The sequence below is a fragment of the Labeo rohita genome, chromosome 23 (genome assembly GCF_022985175.1).
Source record: "Labeo rohita strain BAU-BD-2019 chromosome 23, IGBB_LRoh.1.0, whole genome shotgun sequence".
Taxonomy (NCBI): domain Eukaryota; kingdom Metazoa; phylum Chordata; class Actinopteri; order Cypriniformes; family Cyprinidae; genus Labeo; species Labeo rohita.
In genome coordinates, this window is record NC_066891.1 from 29,870,874 (window position 1) to 29,897,560 (window position 26,687).

At 35.3% G+C, this 26,687-nt stretch overlaps 1 protein-coding gene across 1 annotated transcript; it reads left to right on the forward strand.

Moving 5' to 3' along the window:
- Positions 1–398: 398 nt before the first annotated feature.
- Positions 399–24,133, forward strand: top1b (DNA topoisomerase Ib). The gene is given in 23 exon segments (XM_051096406.1): positions 399–575; positions 819–843; positions 5,842–5,938; positions 6,136–6,220; positions 6,334–6,383; positions 6,492–6,581; positions 6,663–6,762; positions 6,846–6,940; positions 7,033–7,148; positions 9,599–9,720; positions 9,881–10,003; positions 10,123–10,239; positions 10,241–10,279; positions 10,281–10,312; positions 13,765–13,909; positions 15,827–15,970; positions 16,894–17,079; positions 17,209–17,277; positions 19,087–19,201; positions 19,302–19,429; positions 19,523–19,617; positions 19,775–19,924; positions 20,360–24,133. Coding segments are annotated over 23 exon segments (2,259 nt in total). The 5' UTR covers positions 399–542; the 3' UTR covers positions 20,463–24,133.
- The last annotated feature ends 2,554 nt before the right edge of the window (positions 24,134–26,687 follow it).

A 26,687-nucleotide genomic window follows, 5' to 3' on the forward strand; every position in this document is an offset into this window, starting at 1 on the left:
TTAATGGTTTTTATACTGTACAAACTGCATTTTCTATCCCCTTCCCCTCACACAAAAGTTTGTGCATTTTTAGATTTTCTTAAAATGTAATTCTATATAATTTATAAGCTGTTTTCCTCATGGGGACCAAAAATAATAATACATTAATATAAAAAACTCCCCACAAGTGCAAAAACTACTGGTATTTCTATCCTTATTTGATCCCCACAACACAAGGAATGCCAGGTACACACACACACACACACACACGGGTGTCATGAGACTTAAAATACAACGTGCTAAACCCTTCTTCGGATCTTGACATAAGATGTGTTACGATTAGTGTAAAATGTGCATAATACTGTGGTTTGACAGCAGCTGAAGAGTGTTAGGAATCGCGTTTTTTTTCAAACGCAAGCAGCGCATGCGCAGTAACGGTACAGTCAGACTTAGCTCGACGACTGAAGTGTGCTATCATCTGTCACAGCTTTTTAAACACCGGCAGCTTCATCATTTGCAGTTAATACCTTCATCATCACATTGTTCATCATCAGTGTGTCATCATGAGTGGAGATCACGCACACAAACAACATCAGGTACCAATTTCAAACATGTTCTCCATTGAACCCTTCTCGCAGGACACATCTGCATATATTTGCAATAAAAACAATCCGTCTTTGCAGTAAACTTTGCAAACGAAAAGTTAAGATAGCACGCAGAAGGACGTTATTTGAATTGCGCAACGCCAACTTTACGTGCGAATATCTTCTGATTGTATGCGTTTGTGTTATTGACATGTAACGAGATGTGTTTACATGTTGTCTAAATGTGTGTTTCAGATGGAGTCCGGGTCTGTGGACTACAGTAAGTGCTGATTTCCAGCGGTGTGAAGTGATGAAGACAGTTACAGTGAGGTGCAGCAGAAATGGCGTCAGAGACTAAGTCCGTCCGCCGCTCTCACCGCCGTCTATTGTTCAAAAACAGCGCTGGAAAATCACACTTATCATCTGAAATGCCTCACACCGAGGTCACATTTGTATAGACAAGTAGATCGATTAGCGGAAAACGACTGTCGTTGTGTCGATTTTGAAGGGTAACGGGCTGAATTTGGCCGCTGAAAGTGGGGAAAGGATGCGTGAGGACTTAGTCTCTGCGCCATTTTCTTTTTGCCTGAACATAAGCAGCGTTTGTGTGAGAGACAGAGCGATAATAACTCATGTCACAGGCAACACACGGTCCCAATGGTAACCAGATGTTCTCCTAACAAAATACATAGTTAACCCAGTTGTTACTGTAAAATAATAGCACTTTAATATGAAAGAAGCGTTTGCTATTTTTCTGTCATTTCTTTCAGCAACAGCTGTGATAACTAGCTGTGGTAGTTTGGCCAAAAAACATAAACAAAAAAAATAAAAGTGCTGTCATGAAGTATATAGTATACTTGGCACATTTTCCGCCAATTATTCATACTAACCATACCATGGTTTGGGTTAATTAATATGGTAATTATTCAATACAGTGTATACACACACATTTATATGTGGGTAATGAGCAAAAAAGAAGTAGACGCCAAATGACAAAAACAATAGTAAATGTTTGTTGTTGTTGAGTTCTGTTGAAGGAGATGTTTGTTTTTAGTGGAGGATGTTGGATGCTGGTTTTATTGAGGATTTGTGCTGCTGTCTGCTGTCGTTACGGTTTCTTATCTTGCTTTACAGTCCCTGTTGAAGCTCATGTACACTGATATTACTCTCTAAACACCCTTTCAAACTGCCTGACGAACTTGTATATTGTGATACAGTGATGTTATCGGGTTCATAAGTCATAAGCCTACATACACGGCCCACTTTAAATAGCACTTTTATTTGGTTTCTTTTGTTTTTTAGCTGATCGATTTGTCACTTTTGAGTTCCGGATTAATTTCGAGCCTGTTAGATTAACCTACGTGAAGTTAGGACTGATGTTAAACAATGATTAAACAGGAAATTACATTATTTGAGCTTTTTCTAGTAATATTTTGTAAAGTGTGCTTATTTTTAAACCCTCTGGTGCTCTGTAGTCATTTTTGACCAAAAAAATTATTATTATTATTATTATTATTATTACTATTTTTACAGTGTTTTACTTCATTAGAGTGGTATGAAATTTTGAAAAGGTTATGGCACTTGATACAGTATGTGAACACATGCACAAGCACACACACACACACACAAAAAAACAAAAAACAAACAAACAAAAAAGCAAAATGGTTCTGAAAAAAAATGATCACACTTGTACTCTTTGCAGTCAAATTACTGCATTGTAAATGAATGGGAAGTGATTTCATCAAATGGGAACATTTAGCACTGCGGCAAACAAAATCTTACAGAAAGATATACACTGCCCTCCAAAGGTTTGGAAATGCCCTAGAAAAGAGGGGTTTTGGACAATATTGGCATGAATCCTTTTTAATTTGTGATAATTTTGCACTGATAAGGGACAACACAAACTACGAAAACATATTTTATTACATAAACAGTTTATACATAGAAAAAACGTAAATTTTTGATTCATCATAATATCCAGCATTAGCAGCTATTACAGCTCTGCATAATCTGGGCCTAAATTCACTGTATTCTCAACTTAATTGTCAATCAGCTGTTGAAGCTATTAAGGTGTGCTGACCCAAAAATCTTTTAAAAACCTGGGCCAAGTTTAAACTAGTAACCAGGCATCACAGCAGGCAAAGGAGCATGTCTGACTTTGACATGTATATATTGCCATTATTATGTCATCAAAATGAAAATTATTATTGCTGGTCTTCAATGATAATGTCAAGGTACTTTAATGTATTTGCACCAAAAAAGGATGTGGATTTATGCTGATATCATCCAAAACCACACTTTGCCAGGGGTGTTTCCAAACGTTTGGAGGGCAGTGTATGTATTTTTTTGTGATACCAACCTAAAATTTGGAACCTAAGTTGTTTAGATTTGTTGCTTTGATTTTCTCATTTTAAAGTGAAACATGTTTTGTCAAATATATTTCATATGAAATATGAAAATAGATTTTTTGAGCATTTTTTATAACAATAAACTTGATCTTGAACTTGAACTTTCTCACTTCAGCAATAATCTGCTTATTGTTTTTTTTCCCTTTTTAAACTTAAGTCTGTTCTCCAAAGAATTTAAGATTTATGATAGTTCAAGGTGAAAATGTCATTTTCATTGAATGGTTTAAAACTACAGCATACATATTATTTAGTACCATAATATCTCATAAGAATTCAAATAATAAAAAACATCAGACTAAAATGTAGTACATTAATTAAACTGAGAAACTAAGAGATTAATATATTTATATATTAAATACATAAAGGATATTTGTTTTATTTAACATATTTAATTATTGCAGGGTTGCGTCATATTCTGAGTTGCGTCATATTCTTGCGTTACTTGTAATGTGTTATCCCGTTATATTATGCGTTATATATATATAAATATGTTGGGATAATGTATTACAAGTAACGTGAGTTATGTAATAATATTACTTTTTTTCAAGTAACTAGTAAAGTAACGCATTACTTTTGAATTTCTAAGAAAATATCTGAGTTACTATTTCAAATCAGTAACGCCAGTTACTTTTTTCCCCATTTACTGATTGACAAGTCTCCTGTGGGGAAATTGGGAGTAAACATGATGTTACTGTATTCTAGACTAAATGTGAACATCATTAATTCATCTCATTCACAAAAACAAATTCATTATTCCTCAAAATGAATAAAAACAGTGAAATGCAAACTCAGAATATGACGCAACCCTGCAGTAATTAAATATGTTAAATGTATTTAATGCCATTTTATTAACCAGTGTCTTTGCTGCTGAACTTTGCTGATGCAATTCAACCATACTAATAAGCAAAAATTACTTTAGATAAACTAACATTTGTGCTTTATTTTTTTATAGCTGAAGAGTGATCTCCTGCATAAATGTACTTTTCTTTCAGCCTGAGGTGAATCATTTCACTTTTGGTGTAATAGGGCTTTTACATCAGAATTGTTTTATATTAAAAACAAAGAAGCAAGCCCTGCCCAGATTTAAAAAGTAACGCAAAAGTAAAGTAACACATTACTTTCCATAAAAAGTAACTAAGTAATGTAATTAGTTACCTTTTCAGTGAGTAAAATTGTAATGCATTACTTTTAAAAATAACTTTCCCCAACACTGTTCATATATAATTAAATATATTTCTGATAAGATGTGTCTTTTGACATGAAAGATGAGTTTTATGAGCTGGCAAACAAACCCCATGCAGTCATTGGACTGGCTTCACGATCTAGTGCACTGCCAAAGCATCATGTTTTACATGTTTCATGGTGGTCTTACATTTTTCAGGTGCTCTTAATACAGTAGCACAAGAGCAGGTTGCACATGAAGAATTAAATGAGAGCAGCACATTGTGTTTGTACATGTGCTGTTTTACTGCAGTAAGTACATTTTAACTCTGTGATGCATGCAAGTAGTAATGTTTTATATAAGATCAAATAAGTGTGTTTACATGATGAAGAATTAAATTATATTATTATATAATGTTGTCCAGGGTAATTGTTTGCCGGACGTTTTACCCACCCCCTCTAAAAAGGTGGCAAAAATGAGCATTTTTTTTCACATGTAAACTAATAAAATATCAATTAAAAGTGTCAGAAAACATAAATGTAATGGGTGAATTTAATCATTATGTGTACCATCTTAATCTATGGTTACCATATTCATATACTATGGTATTTACATGGTGCAACAGGGGACCAAAGTACCTTACTGTTAGTTTATTCTCAGCAAAATGTATAAGATTAAAATCATATAATAACACAATATACTGGTGATTGTTATTACCATGTAGCTCTATGTAGTGTAATATAGTTTCATTCATGCCAATGGTACTACATGAAGTAGTAGCATATCACAGACATTTGCATAATGTTAAGAGTGTATCACAGTGCTAATTACTTTTATTGATGTTATATTAAAGAGGTAGTTCACCCCCAAAAATGAAAATTTGCTGAACATGTTCTTGTGCAGGTCATCTAAGATATAGATGAGTTTGTTTCTTCATGTGAACAAATTTGTAGAAAATAATGTAGCATTGCATCACTTGCTCACCAATGGATCCTCTGCAGTGAATGGGTGCCGTCAGAATGAGAGTCCAAACAGCTGATAAAAACATCACAATAACCCACAAGTAATCCACACCACTCCAGTCTATCAATTAATGTCTTGAGATGCCAAAAAGCTGCATGTTTGTAAGAAACAAATCTATTATTGAGATGCTTTTTAACTTTAAATAATGGCATCCAGCTAAAATATGAATTCATAATCCATGATAATCCTTTCTCCAGTGAAAAAGTCTATCTCCTGTTGTCGTCTCACATCAAAATTCACCGACATAGTTGTTTAGAGCTGTTTTGGCTTGTAAACGGTACTTGCTTTGAGCATATTTCTCTCCTGATTCAGACAAAACAACTGTTTCACTGGAGAAAACAACATCATAGATAGAGGACAAACAATGGTTTGAAGTTAAAAAAAAGTCTTGATGGAGTTGTTTGTTATAGACACAGAGCTTTTCTTACTTGTGGATTATTGTGATGTTTTAATCAGCTGTTTGGACTCTCGTTCTGACGGCACCCATTCACTGGAGAGGATCCACTGGTGAGCAAATGATGTAATGATACATTTGAAGAAACAAACTCTTCAGGATTTTTTTTCTTTAATTGAAAATGGATAATAATGAATCTCACTCAGTTTTATGACATCTCTAAATCTAAAGCTGTCTGTTTTTTATCGTTGGTTTGTGATGTCTTTATGGCGTTTATTGTTTTTGGCTCAGATTCACACAAACACAAGGACAAACATAAAGACAGAGAACACAGCCACAAAGAGCACAAGAGAGACAAGGAGCGAGAAAACTCGAAGAACGGCAACAGGTGATTCTTTTTATCACTTCCGTTATTCTGGCATTTATTTCAAGGTTTGTAATCATCATTACTCCTCGTACTTTGGCATATTGATCTGCTGTAATAGTTTGCAGTGGTGCCCATTTGGATTTTGGCATTATTTATGGGAAGTTCATTTATCTATTGTCCTAAAGGAGAAACTCATCTTTTTTTCATTTGTTTTACAGCGAACACAAAAGCTCTTCTGAGAAGAAGCATCGAGAGAAAGAAAAAGAGCGGCTTAAGCACAAAGAAAAGCAAAAAGAAGAAAAGGTTGATTCAATTGTGCCATAGTGAAATACGTGCTTTGTGTCTCTGAGTGTATTTGAACATTCTTTATGTGTTTGTAAATCTGATTTTGAGCATGTTTTTGTATTTTGCTGAAGTTTCATGGTTCTGATGGGAAATATCGAGATAAAGAGAACGGTTTTGTAAGGTAAGACAAGTGATGTTCCTCACTTGTAAATCCCAGTGTTTTGCACATTGGAAAATAATAATTTAAATTAATGTAAAATAACATTTCTCTGCTTATGTCTTGTCTCAGCTCTCTGTCAATTAAAGTGGAGGAGGACAATGGCTATCATCACAACATCAAACATGAGAAAGCACTCAAGAGAGAGAGGGATGAAGACGAGTATGTGCAATAACATCAGTTCCCATCATCCTCAGCATATGCACGAGTTTGCTAAAACCATAATGATTTCTGTCTGTAAAGCAGGTGTGAACACAAACCCAAAAAGGTAAAAGTGGACAGCGAGAAGAAAGTGAAAAAACGTAAACAGGAGGACGACGACAGCGATTATGGGGAGAGGGAGGTATATGTCACTCTTGCTCCTGAACTGTGTACACCTTCACTTTGGGTTTGTACTGTTGCTCATGTCAGATCTGGCCCTTCCAGGAAAAGAAACCAAAGAAGAGGATGAAAGAGGTAAAGAAAGACACCACTGGAGGGAAGAAGAAAGCTAAAAATGAGCCGGAGGAGAAGTGGAAATGGTGAGACATAATCTGTGCTTTAAATAAAATGAAAATTGTTGCTCCCTTCTTGTCTTTCACACAATATTTGTCTGTCTTCATCTGTTTCTCAGGTGGGAAGAGGAGAAATACACAGATGGCTCCAAATGGAGGTTTCTGGAGCATAAAGGGCCTGTGTTCCCCCCGCCGTATGAACCCCTGCCAGACCGTATCAGGTTTTATTATGATGGTGAGGAGTGTTGACCTTTGACCCCACCACCTGTCTGTGCTCATATTCTTCTCAAAAATACTACACAATACTATCCTAAAATAATTACACGTTGACCTGTTACGGTTTTCTACAACTAGTGGAAGTATTTTAAGTTAATTTACCTGTATAAAGTGCTGTTTCCTGTTAAATGTTTAGTGCTGAGGCCTTTATTGGGTGTGATTGTTTCAGAGACACTCCAGATGGTTACGTTTATCAGTTTACCTGGTATTTTTAAAAGAGATAACCAATTAATTAGAAAAGACTAAAAATAGCTTACAGGAGTTCAAGCGCTTTAAGGCAGTGGTTCTCAAACTTTTTATACCAAGTACCCCTCCGAAAATATTTGTCTCTCCAAGTACCACCATAATGACCAGCATTAAAATACAGTAGCTTGGTAGGCCCAACTATTCAGCTACAGCTCTGCACAGTTCAAAAGCGAGGCAGTTTTATTCCTAATAAGAATATTTATTGTTATCAGCCACTTTAATATCCACTTTAGGGATGCAACAATGCAGTTAGTCCACGGTTCAATATGTGCCTTGGTTTTTAACCACTGTTTTCGGTTCAGTTCTGATAGCTTGCCACATCGGTGTGTGTGTGTGTTTTTTTGTTTGCATCTAATTAGCAACAAAATACTCCTGTAAACCCACAAGAATAGTAAGTGACAAGAATCCACATCAGATCACAGAAGATAGTTGATGCTGTGAAGTAAAAATAAGTTATAAAGTTCTCTTTTGTTGGACAACAAGTTTAGAAAGGCTTATCATTGTATTTCATTAGAAGGGAAGATGCTCCGCAAGTGTTGTTTTTTCAAATATAAACGGGTAGGCGTTTCCTCATCTCAGCACATGAAATCATGGGCACACAAACAGCAGATTTTGAGAGAAATAAAACATGGAAATTATTTAAATGCAAAACCGAAAAACTGCAATTCACAAGCACGTATTGAACCGTGGATGTCGTACCGAACAGTTTGATATTATATTGAGTATTATGACATCCCTAGTAAATACACAGTTTGAACATTAACACTGCGCAGTGTTTACAAAGAGGTAAATAAAAAACTTAAATAATGAATAAACGTGTTGTACCTGAAAGCTAAATAAAACTGTACTGTATATGTAAATGTAAAAATAATATATAATAAAAAATAAAACCTTTACTTAAATAAAGATTAAATTAAATTGTATTATGTTTTAACATTAATTTATATTTAATTTAGTGATTCCTCTGCGTACCACTAGTGGTATTCGTACCACACTTTAAGAACCCCTGCTTAAAGGCATTTAAGCACATATGAAAAAAGACATTATTTAGCAAGCCTGTAACCACCTAAATCAATGATTTAAAAAGAAAATTTGGCAAATCCAGGTAATTTACCATATCACCTGTCGCATGTGCTCACCAGGTTTAGTGACGTTTTGACATTTTCCTTTAGGCTTTGTGGGATGTTGGGTCAATTTGGAAAGGCCTTTTTTCTAAACAACCCCGTTATAGCTTCCCAAAGGGTAAACTTCAACATCATTTTTGATAATTATTGACCTAGAGGGTCCAGAGAATTGTACTGCAGTGTTTTTTGGAGATACGCAAAAGTCCTTTTAGACAGAGCCATTTTTATTTTGATAGGACAAATGGCCGTGTAGTTACAGCTATTTTTATAGTTTTTCCCTTTTATAGCGCCACCATGTGGCCAAGCTCTATGATTTTTTTTTCACTGTGACGTCAGATAGAGCTCTTTTGAATGTTTTGGTGTCCCTTTGCAATTATTGATATTCACTCACCAGAGAATCTTTCTGCACTGGTTTGGTTCTAATCGAGCGAAAACCCTAGGACTAATTTGCAAAAGTAGGTTTTTGACATCTTCTCAATCATTTAACATATGATTTGATTGACAGCAGTGGTTCTAGAGCAAAGTTGTCTGGAATGAGGAGTTGATATGAATCGTATGATATGAATATCCGTATGTATGTGTGAAAAACTGAATTGATTACGCCTTTGAAAACTGCAGTAGACCTTTAGGGCCTTGAGACAAACAGGTCCACCCAGTTTTGTTCTGATCGGCCTTCTTTAACCTTATCTAATGGGTGCTCAAAATTCATCGGCCAATGGTGGACATGTGTTTTTGAGATGTCCTTATAGACACTTGTGGAACTTTGGACCAAGACCGTGCACAGCGATTTTCATGTTGATTGGACAAATGGTTGCATAGGTATAGCCATTTTTATGTTTTTTCCCCCCATAGCACCACCAAGTGGCCAAGTTCCACATTTTTTTTCCTGCGACCTCAGATTTGACTTATGTTCTTACATAAGTGATCTGATTTTGGTAAAGATATCTCATTCTGTTCAGGAGTTATAGCCTTTTTACTAAAAGTGGCCCCGTAAATTGAGTGTTCTTCAAATGTTGAATTATTATTATGTGGTCCACAGGAAAGGCCATGAAACTAAGCCCTGGTGCAGAGGAAGTGGCCACGTTTTATGCAAAAATGCTCGACCATGAGTACACAACTAAAGACATATTTAGAAAGAACTTCTTTAAAGATTGGAGGAAGGTAACATACTTTTGAAGACATTACTTCTCTAATATTATTACTCCCAATATGCTGATCACAACTGCCCATTTTAAGAGGATAGTTTGATCAGCAGCTGGAAATGTGCACACGTTTGGAATTGTTTATATAGAAATATTTTCTCACAAATGTTTTTTGTAAGGAAATGACGTCAGAGGAGAAGTCGAAAATCACGGAGCTCAAGAAGTGTGACTTCAATGAGATGCACGAGTACTTTAAAGCACAATCTGAGGCCAGAAAACAGATGTCAAAAGAGGAGAAACAGGTTAGTGTGTCACTGCACCCAAATCGACACAAACACACATGCTGCTGAAATAGAAACTGTTTCATCTGTTTGTTCAGTTGATCAAACAATAATATGCAAAATTCCTCATGTTTTCACAGAAAATCAAAGAAGAGAACGAGCGCATTCTGCAGGAGTACGGATACTGCGTCATGGACAATCACAGGGAGCGGATCGGTAATTTTCGGATCGAGCCGCCGGGTCTGTTCCGCGGCCGCGGGGGATCATCCTAAGATGGGCAAACTGAAACGCCGCATCCGCCCCCGAGGACATCATCATCAACTGCAGCAAGTCGGTCCCTGATCATTCTGGGTTATTACTGTTGTCATGTTGTAGAATAATAGTTACACAGTAAAAACAATGAAATAACACAAACAGATGTATGAGAATTATGCAGTGACAGGGTGGAAAAAAAGGTGAAAACTTATATTTATCTCTACTAATATTTGATTTTCTGCAAAGTCCTTTGTCTAGATTGTAGGTCTGTCTATGTCTACACTGCCCTCCAAAAGTTTGGAAACGCCTTAGAAAAGTGGGGTTTTGGACAATATTGGCATGAATCCTAGGGCAGTACTGCACGTGACGTCACACAATCTATAACAAGCATAAAATACAGTGTTTCTGCAACAGTTATTCGCCCGTGGCAATGTTTAGTGTCCACGCCGGCAGCAGCAGCGAGTGCAAGTGCCTCAAACGCAAGGCTAAAGCTTGCAAAGCTCCGGGAAAAGTAATTACTATGAATGTGTCGGGGGAAATAAGGAGATACTTGAATGAATTATTAATAAACTAGTGTTTTCTGAGCCAGTATCGCAAAGATGACGATCCTGACTCGCCATCTGCTCTTTGGACGCGCCTTTAGAGAGAAATGCATGTCTACAGATTTTATAATGAAAGAGTTATTGTTTTCGTTTTTTTGTTTTAAAGTAGTAGAGTAATAATTTAAAGTTAAAGTGTTTTTTGACACATTTAAGTTCATCTTTATATGTAATTTCACAAATACTTATATTGCCTTTGAAATGTGGTTGAACTGTACAATAAACTTTTTAAACTTCAGAAAACTTAGCAAAAATACTTTCTATTGAAACGTTATTTAAATCTATTTGTCATTATGTTTGTAATAATGAAGTTGCAATTTAAAATATATGAATGTATTAATAATAAATAATAATAAATATATAAACATATTAACATTAAAATAATAAATTTAATGTCAAATGACACACTACAGTTCAAATTGAGATGAAGTACTTTACATGTGATATAGTATGTTAGTCAACACATCAAAATAATTTCACAATAAAAGACTAAACAGAGATTTAACGTGCTTCAAAGTCAAACTTTTAGTTTGACATTACAAAGAGCACTTTTTAAAACTACTTAAGTAAGTGTACTTAAGTGTGTTGATAAACAGTCATGAACGTGACTCTCTTTAAGTACACTTAAGTGGCCTTTTATGTCATTAATATTATATTATCTGCAAGTACAGATTTGAAGTACACTACAAATGTACATACAATACAATTAAGCACATTTCTTTATCACAAGGGTTAGTTTAGTGGTTGAAGGGGTCATTGAATGAAAAAATTCACTTTTACGTGTTGTTTGAACATTAATGTGTGTTGGCAGTGTGTGTACACATCCACCCTATAATGATAAAAATCCACCCAGTGTTTTTTTTTTTAAATCCCTATAAATCATCTCACCTTTCTCAAATCAGGCCATTCTCAGCTTCTTGTCTATGTGACGTCACACAAACCCAGGCCGCTCCCACGATTGTTGACTGGCATGGCCGCCTTACCTTAGACCCGCCCTGACTGAGCTGTAAACAGTCCACCATTGTTTTAACGCCAGTGCAGGGGTAGACAAGAATGGCTCCTAAGCGATTGAGGTGTTTAGTTGTTTGGTGCAGAGTATGTGAGCGGAGTGGAGCGACAACAATTTCCCCTCCGCGCTCCGTGCATTTTTTAACCGCTCCGCTCCAGCTCCGCTCCGGGTTCACTGTTTCCCGCTCCCGCTCCACTCCTCGCTCACTGATACCAGAAACGCCGCTCCGCATCTAAACTATATTAGTATGTTTGAAATACCACAGTTCTGTTCATAACGTATATTAAAAGAAGAAAATAACAGAATTAAAACGAAATTAAAACGATAGTTTTAAAGTGGCTTATTGGAACACTAGTGCGCGAACTTTTTTCCTCATGCCAAGCTAACATGTTGTCAGTCAGCATTAAAAGGTATAATTGCTGCTTTTTGCAGTGCAAATGTTTGTGATAAAATAATAATAATAATAATAATAATAACAATACATTTTGTTAGTTATTTTACGTACAGATCGCTGCATTTCTTATAGATTTCTTCTCATTCGAAATCGGATATACAGATGAAGTAGCACAGTAAGTTTACATTTGTTTGAATGCATTATTGAGAGAGCGATTGCGTGTGAATAAGTGTTGTATTTGTTTAAAAACACGCTTTCACTTGAAAATATTCAGTATCTTGAAGGAACAAACTAATTCACTGAAAACTATAACTTTCTGCTCATGTCCATTGCGGTCATCCTAGTTTTCGAATTCGTTCTGATTTGAGCGATCCATCTCTGTCAAGATAGCTAAATAGGCTATGTTTAACACGTGAATTCTTGCTATATATGCAGTTATATTATGGGTCGTTGTCATGAATTGTACTCGTGATGGAGCGGTAGTGGAGCGTTCTGGGAGCAAGTAAAAACCACAACGCTCCGACATTTAAAATTTCCGCTCCTCACTCCATTAAAAATCATGCCGCTCCCACTCCACTCCGCTCACATACTCTGGTTGGGTGTAATAATGAACGTAGTGTTCGTCATTTATTCCTGACATCTGAGCCTCTGAAGACGCAGTGGATTACGTTTGTTTGTGAAGGGAATGCGCCTCCCGATCTAAATAAATGCGCCTATGTTCGCGTAAATGATTCGTGATGCAACGTCATCTACAGAACAAGTGAGTATAAGGGGTTTTAAAGAATCTTTGTGAATCGCTTTTCTCAATAATGTGCTACTTAGCAAGTTTAGCGGCTAAAGTTTACAGACTCTCAGAGAACCGCTCGTCACTCCACGGCAGAGAGGGGCGTGGTGTTCAGAGCTCATTAACATTTAAAGAGACATGTACTGAAACGGGTTGCTGTTTACAGAGCTGATTTTGGCAAGGTAAAAAGGGTGTTGTTTTACACTACCATTGAGAAATTTTAACTAAAGGATGTTATAGACTTCGTTAAGACCCTAAAAAATCATATCAACTTGTGGAAAATGGGCATCCGATGACCCCTTTAATAATCGCAGTATTTGATTGTGCTCGTCAGAGCGCTTGACCTGAGGAACTGTTCATCCAGTAAATGTAGGTTCAAAGAGGAGCGAGTTTGTCTGAATGAACTGCTGGCGCTCTGCCCTGATGTGAGCGCTGCCCGTATATTAAGCTGGCTATTGTTGTTGTTGTTACTCACCGGTCGTGGAGTAGATGTTTATCCTGAGAGTGTGCCAGAGGGCCACTTCCTGTGTGTGTTGTGGCCGGCCTGATCCTGTTTTGCTTCAGCAGATGTGTCACGCTCAAACTCTGATAACATCTTTTATACGAATCTTCAACAGAAGGAATGTCCATTTCCACATTAGATTACACTGTCATGTTAAAACAGAACCATTTTCAACAAGCAGTTAAACTGTAAAATGTGCTTTAGGGTGAATGTGATGGTCATCCATTGTCTGTTCTCAGAGATTCGGTTCACCCTAAACCGCCGCCCGGCACCAGGTGGAAGGAAGTTCGTCATGACAACAAAGTCACATGGCTGGTGTCGTGGACGGAGAACATTCAAGGCTCCATCAAATACATCATGCTCAACCCCAGCTCCAGAATCAAGGTCAGAAACAGCAAACACTAATGTGTTCAACAGAAGACATGTATTATACAGAGAACCTGTGGGTTGTGTATTATAATGGAAACACTGGTGGTTTGAAGTTCTTGAAAACATTTTTGAAGATGATGAAGTAACTGATGAGCCGGTAATCTCTCTAAATATCACAATATCTTTCTGCTTGGCCAATATATCGGTCAGTCACTTATTTTGGTACTAATAATGTACAGTTTGCAAAGAATTTGCTCTTTTAAAGGCATTTTTGTGTAGTGATTTGGTCAAACTGACCAAAAAGGAGAACATTTAATATTTACATTATCCTTCAAAAGTGTAGGGTTTGTAAGACAGGACTCTACGCTTACTTTTCTTGTTTAGGACCACTTGTCTTTCTTCAGTCGTAAAGAAATTATGTTTTTTGAGGAAAACATTTCATGATTTTTCTCCATATAATGGACTGATATGGTGCCCCGAGTTTGAACTTCCAAAATACAGTTTAAATGTGACTTCAAACGATCACAAATGCGGTTGTAAACGTTCCCAGCTGAGGAAGAATGGTCTTATCTAGCGAAACGATATTTTCATTAAAAAACACAATTTATATACTTTTTAATTGTCTTGTCTTACTCTGCCTGAACTCTCTTTTTTCCGGTTCATGACAGTTAGTGTATGTCCAAAAACTCTGATCATATTTTCTCGCTCAATTTCAAAATCGCCCTATATCGCTGTTTTACCTTTTTTGTTAAGGGTGTTTGATCTTCTTGCATGTTCACTTTGCAAAGACTGCGTCGGTACTTCTGCAGCGATGTAGGATGATTTTAAAATTATTTTTGAAGTTGAGGGAGAAAATACGATTGGAGTTTTTTGACATACCCTAACTGTCTTGAGTCAGAATACACAGAGTTCAGGGAGAGAAAGGCAAGACGAGCGTTTGGGATTAAAAAGTATTTAAATTGTATTATCTTAATGAAAATAACTGATCGTTTCACTAGATAAGACCCTTCTTCCTCAGCTGGGATCGTTTACAACCGCATTTAAACATTTTGGAAGTTCAAACTCAGGGCACCGTATCAGTCCATTATATGGAGAAAAATCCTAAATAAAAGTTTTGGAGCACAGTCAAAATTTTAGGAGCACTTTCTAATCAATAATCAAAAAATCTGATCAAAAATTAGCCTTTCCATTACGAGGTGATATTTGACTCCTTAAAGTAAATTAAAGGGGAATTTAGTTTTTACTGTTGTAATGCATTTTTCAAACTTTACTAAAAGTATGTGATCTTTTATGTCGACATTTTTAAAGAGTATATATATAAAAAAACAGAATAAGAACAAGTAGAATAAGAGCAAGTTACCTATCAAATGAAATCAGTATTAACACAGATAATGTGTGCTACAGAGGTGCACAGAAGAACTCAAAAGGGGCTTGTAGGTGTATTTTAATATACTTTAAATGGAAACTAAAACTGCCAGTAGGTGGCGGTAAGTCACTGATTTAATTACTGAATCATTCATTCATTTGATTCGTTCGAACGGCTGATTCATTCAGGAATAAAGCAAGTGACTGTCTATATGAATGGTTACTTGAATCATTGACTCACTAGATTTGTTCATTTAAAAACACACTCAGAAACAAATCAGCGCTATGTTTGAATGGAGATGCGCAGCTAGACTGTTTCTGACAACGAAATAGAGCATAATCAGGTAATAGTGTTATAGTTAGACAATTTAAGTCACTTTTAATTGATTGAGGGCTTGGTAAGAGGAAGAAACTTCTTTATTAAAAGCATCATTTATATGAAAAAAGAGCACATTAATATATCAACAACGGACTTTTGAGTGATGATTCAAATTAATTGTTGAGTTGATTTTGAATCAGTTCATTGCTACAATGTATATTAATGATTGACTTTTGTGTGTGTCTCAGGGTGAGAAGGACTGGCAGAAGTACGAGACGGCGCGGCGGCTGAAGAAGTGCGTGGAGCGCATCCGAGCGCAGTACCGCGAGGACTGGAGGAGTAAAGAGATGAGGATCAGACAGAGAGCCGTCGCTCTTTACTTCATTGACAAGGTCTCACGTCATCACACAGGATGAATTAGATCAGCTCTTAAATTTACTGCATTTGTTTTCTGGGAGCAATTAAATAAAAACTTCTAATCAGAATTTCAAAAATTGTTAGTGAACAAAAATGCACTTAATCAAACATTTATTTCACGTTAATAAATGTATTGATATTATTAATATAGACTAATATTAATTAAAATTTAAAAATGAGAACAATATTAATATTTGCAACCAACAGTTCATCACATTTATGATTTATATTTTTTCCACAACCTACCATGTTGACATCTGCCTAATCATTTCTACCTAGTGAATTTATTGTTGCACATATATAATAATTCCTGTTTCCTTGATGAAAGTGGATGAACCATCCTAAATATATTGAGTTGCATTGTATTATTTGAAGAGATTATTTGGAAAAACAGATAACTCAGTTTTTTTAAATGTTCAGAAATCATGTTTTTATTGTGTTAGATGTATTTTTTAGGTATTGTTTTATCTAATCAACATAACCCAACTGCAGTTTGACTGAGATTAACAGGAATGCACAATGAAAAAACTTTTGAAAATAGTTAAAAATTGAGTTATCTGTTTTTGAAAATGAATTCTTCATTTATATCTAGCATTGTCTTTCCTGCTGTTTGCAACTTATCACAACCTGCAACCTACTAGTTGAGAATCAGTGATATAACATAGAATGCGTAATTAATACATATTTATGCACCTGAAATAATAAAAATTTAGACCATTTCCACCCTCTCTCTGACACTCGGAATCGAACAGGTGCTTTCGCTCGGATTTCTACGTGAATTGTCTGGTCATCTGGATGACACAGGTTGTTTGGCTCTTGACTCTGTAGTGCACTGAAATCTCTTGATGTGTGCTGAGAGTTAACGGTGTCATGTATTTGTGTTTGTGTTTGTGTATAGTTGGCTCTGAGGGCCGGTAATGAGAAGGACGAGGGGGAGACGGCAGATACGGTGGGCTGCTGCTCTCTGCGTGTGGAGCACATCAGACTGCACACTCAGCTGGACGGACAGGAGTATGTGGTGGAGCTCGACTTCCCGGGAAAAGACTCCATCCGTTACTACAACAAAGTCCCCGTGGAGAAAAGAGTGAGAGAGAAACTAAATATGAGCAGCTTATTGATGATATTTAAAATCTTTTTCTGGATAATAGAAAGGGAGCTTTATGTTGTTTTTCAGTGTTTAGAACTAATAAATATATTGTTTTTGTTGTGCTAGGTCTTTAAAAACCTTCAGTTGTTCCTTGAAAACAAGCAGGGGAAAGATGATCTGTTTGACCGACTCAATGTAAGACCTTCATACTACATTTCACCATGAGCATCCTCATTCCTAGTGTGCATCGTGTTTAACCCTGTAAAGCCTGACAGATTAAATAAACTATTTTTTAATGTAGCAGTTTAGTGTTTTTAATGTGTTTTTCCTGAGTATTTAGGCTATCAGGCTTTTATGGCTCATATAGTATGATGTGATGAGAATATAGAGCTCATACTCAAGAAGAAAAAACCCGTTGGTTCATTTATATGCCCAAATTGAGCAAAATGATGCAATTTGGTGCAGATGCTGATATTTTTATCTCCAAAATGTAAGATGAAACTCTGACCGCTTGTAATGTAAATCAGTGAGATCAGTATTACAGATTGCTTGCATAAAATATTGTAAATATCAGTTGTCACTCTGTTTCTGCAATAATACACTACCAGTCAAAAGATTTTGAACAGTAAGATTTTTTGTTTTTTAAAGAAGTCTCTTCTGCTCACCAAACCTGCATTTATTTGATCCAACGTACAGAAAAAACAGTAAAATTTTGAAATATTTTTACACTTTAGAATAACTCTTAATATTTTAAAATGTAGTTTATTCCTGTGATTACAAAGCTGAATTTTTATCATCATTACTCCAGCCACATGATCCTTCAGAAATCACTCTAATATTCTGATTTGCTGCTCAAAAAACATTTATTATTATTATTATATGTTGAAAACAGCTGAGTAGACTTTTTTTCAGGTTTCTTTGATGAATAGGAAGTTCAGAAGAACATCATTTATCTGAAATAGTAATCATTTGTAACATTATAAATGTCTTTATCATCACTTTTGATCAATTTAAAGCATCCCTACTACATAAAAGTATTGATTTCTATAAATATTTTCTCAAAATAATAAAGAAATAATAAAGAATAATAAAGTTTTTGAATGGTATAGTGTATAATGTTACAAAAGCTTTTTATTTCAGGTGAATGCTGATCTTGGTGAGCAGAACAGACTTCTTTTAAAAACATTAAAAATCTTACTGTTCAAAAACTTTTGACTGGTCGTTTATATCTTAGTAAGATGATATTAAATACTTAGTTGATGATCAAACTCTGTGGTTTCATTACAAAGCATGTAATGAAATGCAATACAGTGATGATTGAGAGGTGAACAAATGTGACCCTGGACCACAAAACCAGTCTTAAGTCGCTGGGGTGTAATTGTAGCAATAGCCAAAAATACATTGTATGGGTCAAAATTATTTCTTTTTTTTTTATGCCAAAAATCATTAGGAAATTAGGTAAAGATCACGTTCCATGAAGATATTTTGTAAAATTCCTACTGTAAACATATCAAAACTTAATTTTTGATTCGTAATATGCATTTTTCATTTAATTTGGACAACTTTAAAGGCGATTTGCTCAATATTTTGATTTTTTTGCACCTTCAGATTGCATATATTAAAATAGTTGTATCTCGGCCAAATATTGTTCTATCATAACAAACTATACATCAATGGAAAGCTTATTTATTCTCAATTTAAATCACAAAATCACAAATAAGCATTACTCAAAGCCTAAAGATCATATTTGATACTCGTATTTAAATATGATTAAGTAAACCTAAGCTGCTTTAATCCAGTAAATGTTTATCTTGAAATAGGATTGGACAAGAGATTGGACAACAAAAAGAAATCTGAACCAGACTTTTACAGTTATACTTAAAAACATTTTAACTGCTGCAAAAGAACAGACAACCGAAGGCATGTAGTAGCTTGTGTAAAACCGGCTTTTCAGAAATTTGCATATCAAATATATGTGATGTGCACATCTGCTCTGTCCTTTAGACATCAATTCTAAATAAGCATCTCCAGGAGTTGATGGATGGGTTGACAGCAAAAGTATTTCGCACTTACAACGCGTCCATTACCCTTCAACAGCAGCTCAAGGAACTGACCAGCCGTGAGTCTGTCTCTCCTCTTGTCCGTGTCTGTGTACTTGATGCATTATTGGATGCAAATTCATAAAATGACTTCAAACCCCCTTCATCCCATTGTTACAGCTGATGAAAACATCCCTGAGAAGATCCTCTCCTACAACAGAGCGAACCGAGCTGTGGCTGTTCTCTGCAACCACCAGAGGGCGCCACCAAAAACCTTTGAGAAATCCATGCACAATTTACAGAGCAAGGTAAGAGTCATTAAAACCACCGTCAGTAATGTGAATTATGGACTTTTTTGTTGTCATCAGTAAATGGAAACCTTTTGTGCGTCCGTATTGTAGATAGACGAGAAGAAGAAACAGCTCTCTGCTGCCAAGAAGGAACTTAAAGCAGCCAAAGCCGACGCCAAGATGCTTCACGATGAGAAAAGTAAAAAGTAAGCAGTCTTTAATGTCATTTTCCTGTTCGCATTTGATGAAAAACTGAAAACCAATGCAATATGTATTAATGCATGTCATAAAAAGGAGATATAAGGATATATATATTAAAAGCACATTAGTTTTCTCTAATAAATGTGTGTTTGTTGCATTTAGGGCTGTGGAGATGAAGAAGAAGGCAGTGCAGAGGATATCTGAACAGCTGATGAAGCTGGAGGTTCAAGCCACAGATCGTGAGGAGAATAAACAGATTGCGTTAGGCACATCTAAACTCAACTACTTGGACCCGCGAATCTCAGTCGCCTGGTAAGAGAAATCTGTGCGTTATTTTAGGAGTCTAACTTTTACTGCAGCATTAGTACTAGTGTGGAAATAGTTGTAAGGTTGCATATGTCCTTTCGAAGTAAAGAGGGGAAAAACACACAGGCGGGAACAATAGGCTCTGGCGGTTTTCCTCTCGTATGTAATGTCCGTGGGTGGGAATCGTGGCGGTTTAGGCCCCGTCAAGAACCAGACTTCTGCCTGCGTGTGTACTCTCATCAGCCCACCTCTCGCTTATTTTTGGAAAAACTCCCTGCTATGACACAATGGCCCGTTCATCAGTCTGTAAACGGGAGGACTCTTTGTTTTGAAAAAGCGTGGAAGAATATCCCTTTGACCTTTACCCATGCTAAGTGTGTGTTTGTGAAAGAGACTTTCTCCAGCCGCGATATGTTGTTTACTACTCTCTTCCCTTCACAGGTGCAAAAAGTGGGGAGTTCCCATTGAGAAGATCTACAACAAAACACAGCGAGAAAAGTTCGCCTGGGCTATCGACATGACAGATGAGGACTTTGAGTTTTAAAGCTTTTATTGTTGATATTTTGATGAATTGTTTATCAAGGAGATTTAGCGTAAGATAATGAAAAAATAAATACAGAACAAACCTGTAGTTTCTCTCAAAGTGAGGGTGTAAATTAATTGAGTGATTATTTAACCCAGACTGTTTTTTTTGAAAACAAAAGCGGGCCCAGTACTGAGCCTTGCTGAACACCGTGTTTCAGTTGTTTCATATCATGCCTTGATTTTTTAACCTGATCTCATGACGAAAACGTACCTGTGGGAACACCAAATACATGCCGGCATGTAGGGTACAACAGGGCTAAAAATACCCCGTAGGTGGCAAGGGCGTTCTTTTACCCCACACACGGGGTAAAAGGCACACAATATTGATACTTTATACTTTAGCTAAAATACTATTTTTTAATCATTTTTAAATAATGTAATGAATACTTGTTCAAAACAATCACTTTAGCAAAGTTTGTACTATTTTCTGCTTATTTCGATAAATATTTAATGATATACTGTCATTAAACTATGTTAATATAAAACATGTTTTAAAATACAGAAAATCATTTTTAAATGTAAAGATTCTGAAAGCATTGAAGGAGATCCCATAATAATTTAATGTAGATTTACAGTAGTAACAACAAATGATGTTTCATTATATGATATGATTAAAATCATGTTTTTAAATATGATGGTTTCATTTGTAAACATGGTGATTATTTCTAAGATGGACACCCAACATAATATGTGACCCTGGACCACAAAACCAGTCTTAAGTCGCTGGGGTATATTTGTAGCAATAGCTCAAAATACATTGTATGGGTCAAAATTATTGATTTTTCTTTTATGCCAAAAATCATTAGGAAATTAAGCAAAGATCATGTTCCATGAAGATATTTTTCCAAAATTCCTACTGTAAATATATCAAAACTTAATTTTTGATTAGTAATATGCATTATTACGAACTTTATTTGGACAACTTTAAAGTCGATTTTCTTAGTATTTAGATACTTTTTGCACCCTCAGATTCCAGATATTCAAATAGTTGTATCTCAGCCAAATTTTATATGCTAACAAAACATACATCAATGGAAAGCTTATTTATTCAGCTTTTAGATTATGTATAAATCTCAATTTCGAAAAATTTACCCTTATGACTTTTTTGTTTTGTGGTCCAGGGTCACATATATGGTATTCACCATCTGAATCTAACCATGTCATGTCAACAAATGGAAAATTCAGCCTTCTGTTAATTATCATGTTAATTATTGTGCCTTTTAGCCCCAACAGCAGGACGCTTTTTACCGCAAGTACCATACTTTTACATATTCTTTCATTTAAAAAAAAAATTAAAAAACTGCTGTTTTAATCATCTTAAAACTGAAAATCATTAAGAAGACCTTTGTTTCAAATCATTTAAATAATTTGAGCGATTCCTATTTGCTATTTCAATCTACAACATTTGCAGAAACATAAAACATTAGATAAAGTAAGCACAGAATCGGCTTTGTGCTGCTGCCCACAATTGCATCAAGGATCAGACAAATTTGCACGTGCATCTTGAAAAGCGAATGTTTTGGCAAGTGCTACGCCATGTTTTTCTGCCATCTAGTGGTTAAGAGGAAAATAATATCAAAGGCACCTTTAGCTCTGTTGTTCCTTACCATCTGTGCTACACCTAAACCTACCTGATAGTATAGACAACAGCGAATGTGATGTAAAAATGCAATCTCATTTTAGCTTGTTTTTCTTTCAGCTCTTTCATTGTGAGTCATGTTTTTCACCGGATTCGTACCCATTCATATCCTAAATCCAATTCTGTGCCGGCTGAGCTACCGAGCGAGCTTGTTAGTAAAACATATGGAGCTGTAATCATAACTGTGTACGAAAACGATTACAGGTGTTTGTGTTTTATGTGTTCATTTCTGTTGGAAACTACTGTGATATATACTTATTGGTACATATTTTGTGTCTTGCAAAAAAGTTCCCACAGGTACGTTTTCGTCTTGAGATCAGGTGGTGATTGTTGGTATCCTTTAGTTTTAGCCTTCATATTTATTGATGAATTGTAAATTTTAATAGAAAAAAATAATATTGTAACCCAAGGAATCCCCCCTTAAATTATAGAAATGTTTAATGAGTTGTGTGTAAAAGCGAGTAAGAAAATGTTTTTTTTTAGCTGACAGGTAATCAGAGGCACTAATGTCATGATGAGGCAATGCAGCAAAATGTGAATATAGTGCTTTTCCCTTTTTTTTGTATTTTGTTTTTAAAGTTTCTTTCAGGGATGTGCATTTGGTTTTTTTAATGTGTTTGAAGAAATGTATTTTACCAAAAGAATATGATTTTAATGATGTTTAGCATTCCTTTTTATTCTGAAATTTAATTTCTGTGCATTAGCTGTGGTGTAACAGTTTTTCATGCTAGAAAATTATTTATATATTTCATAGCACGTTGTATGTGACCCTGGACCACAAAGCCAGCCATAAGGGTCAACTTTGCAACTGCGATTTATAAAGGTTTTTAAAGAAGTCAATAAATTAATAAATACAACTCTTTGAGATACAACTATTTGAAAATTTGAAATATGAGGGTGCAAAAAATCTAAATATTGAGAAAATCGCCTTTAAAGTTGTCCAAATTAAGTTCTTAGCAATGCATATTACTAATCATAAATTAGTTTTGATATATTTACAGTAGGATATGTACAAAATATCTTCGCGGAACATTATATTTATTTAAATCAATCATTTTGACCCATACAAAAATGTTTGTTGGCTATTTCTACAAATATACCCATGCTACTTAAGTTTTGTGGTCCAGGGTCACATTTATGAAAACTTGTTTTAAGATGGTAAGTCTTTAAACTATGAATCCATAAAAGAAAAAGTTCACTTTAATGTATTTATAGAAATCTATTAGGTCATGTACTTTTTAATTTGAAGTCTTGTAAGGCCCTGCTTACAGTTTTTAAGAAGAGCATATGTACGGCATATCCATCTTTCACCCAAATTTACAGCTGTTTTATTTTATAACATTTTAAAAATATGAAAAAACGTATCCATAAGAAAATATTTTTTATACCAACTGAGAGAAGGGCCATTTCTGTAGGACTGCTTTTTGTATATTTTAAGTGGCTATAAATTTCACTTAAGTCATATGGTTCCTGATAGAGCACAAATATTGTTGTAAATGTTATATGCTAGATTAATAACACCATTAAACACACTCTCATTTTTCTGTATTTCATTGGACCGTATAACAATGCAAGCTTGAATGTTGATTTTGCTTTGTATTAGTGTATTTGGACATCATCAGGTTACACAGTCCTTTTGTGAAGGTTATGTACTCAGTGTAATTATTGACAGTTTAACCGTACATTAACTCTTAGTGTAAGCCATGTTAAGTTTAAGACTGATTTTTAAGTGGGTTGATTCACATAGAGATTGCTTACAATAAATGAATGGCAGAGAAATGTATATGTAATTTAAATGATATTGGGTTTTGAATGCAGGAAACTGAAGTTAATAGAAATGAGACTATTTTAGAAAAGACTAGCGTCCTATGTAGGTAACGGACAGATGTATACGTACAGAATATGAAATAACTTCATCTAAAGATGATTTTTCTTGTTGAAACGTTTGTTTATTAACATTATATGCCTAGAATAAAGGTTTTAAGGTCGTACCCACATCCTCCGTGTCTGTGCTTTGAAGGTGCGTATGCGCCGTGAAGGCAGCGATCTGCACCTGCGGCTTTGGTTTATAACCTCTTCCTATGAGGGCATTGTGCAATTGCACGTATGTCTGCTGTGACATTATGCTGCACACCAGTTTTGATTTGCAGAAAATGTGGTCCTCTGAGAAAATGTCAAAAGAACTAAATTATGCTTTTGAAGGAGTTTCAGAATCAAAATTTTATTGACCAAGAGAAACTTACAGAGAAAGTATACGGCTGATTTAAATGAACGTTTAACGCTAAATACATTGAAGAGTAGTGGACAGCTGTTTGATCAGCTGTTTCCTCAGCAAGTCAGCATACTGTAGCCTTTCCTCCACTGACATCATTACTGTAGCAAGTGTTGATTTCAAAGACTGATTTAATCATGATATGAGGAAAGAGTCAGTGCTGTGTGTGCACATTAGTAGACTGTAGTGTGCACTGTATGCACATATGTGATGGTGTATGTGATGGTTTATGTAAGGTGCGAGAGCAACAGAGCAGTTCTGATGCCTAAAGTGCAACGTCATCTTTTCGTTTTTGCTAGTATGTGCAGTATGTAGAGCACACTTGCATGACATAAACGTGCCATGCAATGCACTTCAAAAGATTTTCATTTCCAGTGAACTAGAAGTAGTTTTTAATAGCTTGATCAGGCTACCAAAATTAAAAAATAAAATAAAATAAAACATGACTTGATTTTATGTCACTTTATACACACACTGTAAAAAAAACTAAACAAAGAAACACAATTAGTTGAGTCATCTTAAAACCCTGCTGCCTTAAAATTTTAAGTTCAGTCAACTCAAAAAAGTTTAGTCAACTTGGATATCTGATTTGACTAAACTAAAAGTTTGATTTGTTAAACTTAAAAGCTGGGCTTAAGTTAAATCAACTCAAATATCTAACTTAGCATTTCAGGTTGACTAAACGTTTTTGAGTTGACTGAACTAGTTAACTCGACAAATTGTTTTTTTACAGTGCAGCCACTGCATACTGTCTCAAATCACTGAACAGTTTCACATACTTTTTTACACAAAACAGGTAGTGCACAGTGCATACTGTGCAGTATATAGTAGGCAGTATGCTAGCATTGTATTCAAACAATAAGCTGTGTCTGAATATGCCTACTTATATATTATATTGTATGTAAAAAAAAACAGTACACCAAATTGATTATTTGAAAACAGTAGGCAAAATGTAACTGATCCTGGTTGGTCACATGACAGTAACAACATAGCAGGTGTAGTATGTAAATTATTTGCAATTAAGCAAATAGTATTTTATTCTGAAAATAGCCGTACTGAATACGCTTTCAAATAGTTTTTTTACAGAAAATAGTAGGCAGTACGTAGTGCATACTGTACAGTATATAGCAAGCAGTATGCTAGTATTGTATTCCAAGCACAGTATATGCACTATATATTGCAGCTATAGTAAGTCTGTATTGTAATACAGTGCTATTCCAAACAGCCTTAATGCATACTATTTCACACTTTAAGAAACACTGTGTAGTACACAGTACACACTGAACAGTAAGCAACTAGTATTCTATTCCAAACATAGCCATACTGAACAGTTTCATGTGATTTTTATACATAATAGTAAGCAGTGCACAATTCATACTATGACGTATGCAGTAAGCAGTATGCTAGTGTTGTATTTCAGTTGAGTTGAGTGTACTTTTCATAAGTAGTGTGCATAGTATACAACTATGTCAACAACAGTAAGTATTGTGTTGTATCTTGCTATTGTTTGTATATTGCTATTGCAAATTGCCATAATGCATACTATTTCTCACACTTTAATAGTCTGCAGTACACTGTACATACTGAACTGTAAACAAGTAGTATTCCATTCTGAACAAAACCACACTGAATTGTTTCACATGCATTTCACACAAAGTAGTAGGCTGTAGACAGTGTACACAGTGCATCCTGTATATAGTAAGCAGTGCACTAGTAATGTCTTCCAAACATATTCTAGGTCATCTGGGTGTCCAGTTCATACAGAAAATTCAAGTACTGTGTGTAGTATACACACTATATATTGTAAAAAGCACACAATTTGTATTATAGTAGTATGTTGTTCCAAACAGCCATAATGCATACTATTTCACACACTTAAAAATGGTGCAGTACACAGCACATACTGATCAGTGAGCAACTAATATTCCATTCTGAACACAACCACACTAAATAGTGTTTCACATACTTTTTACACACATAGTAGGCAGAACGGAGTGTATACTGTGTAGTAAGTATGTAGTAAGCAGTACACTAGTAATGTATTCCAAAAGGTGCCTAGGTCACCTAAGTATCCAGTTCATACAGAAAACTCAAATTCTGTGCGTCATATATACATTGTCAACATTAGTAAGTATAGTATTGTACTATACTATAATGCATACTATTCCTCACACTTTAATAGTATGCTGTACACAGTACATACTGAACTGTAAGCAACTAGTATTCCATTCTGAACATAACCACACTGAATAGTGTTTCACATACATTTTACA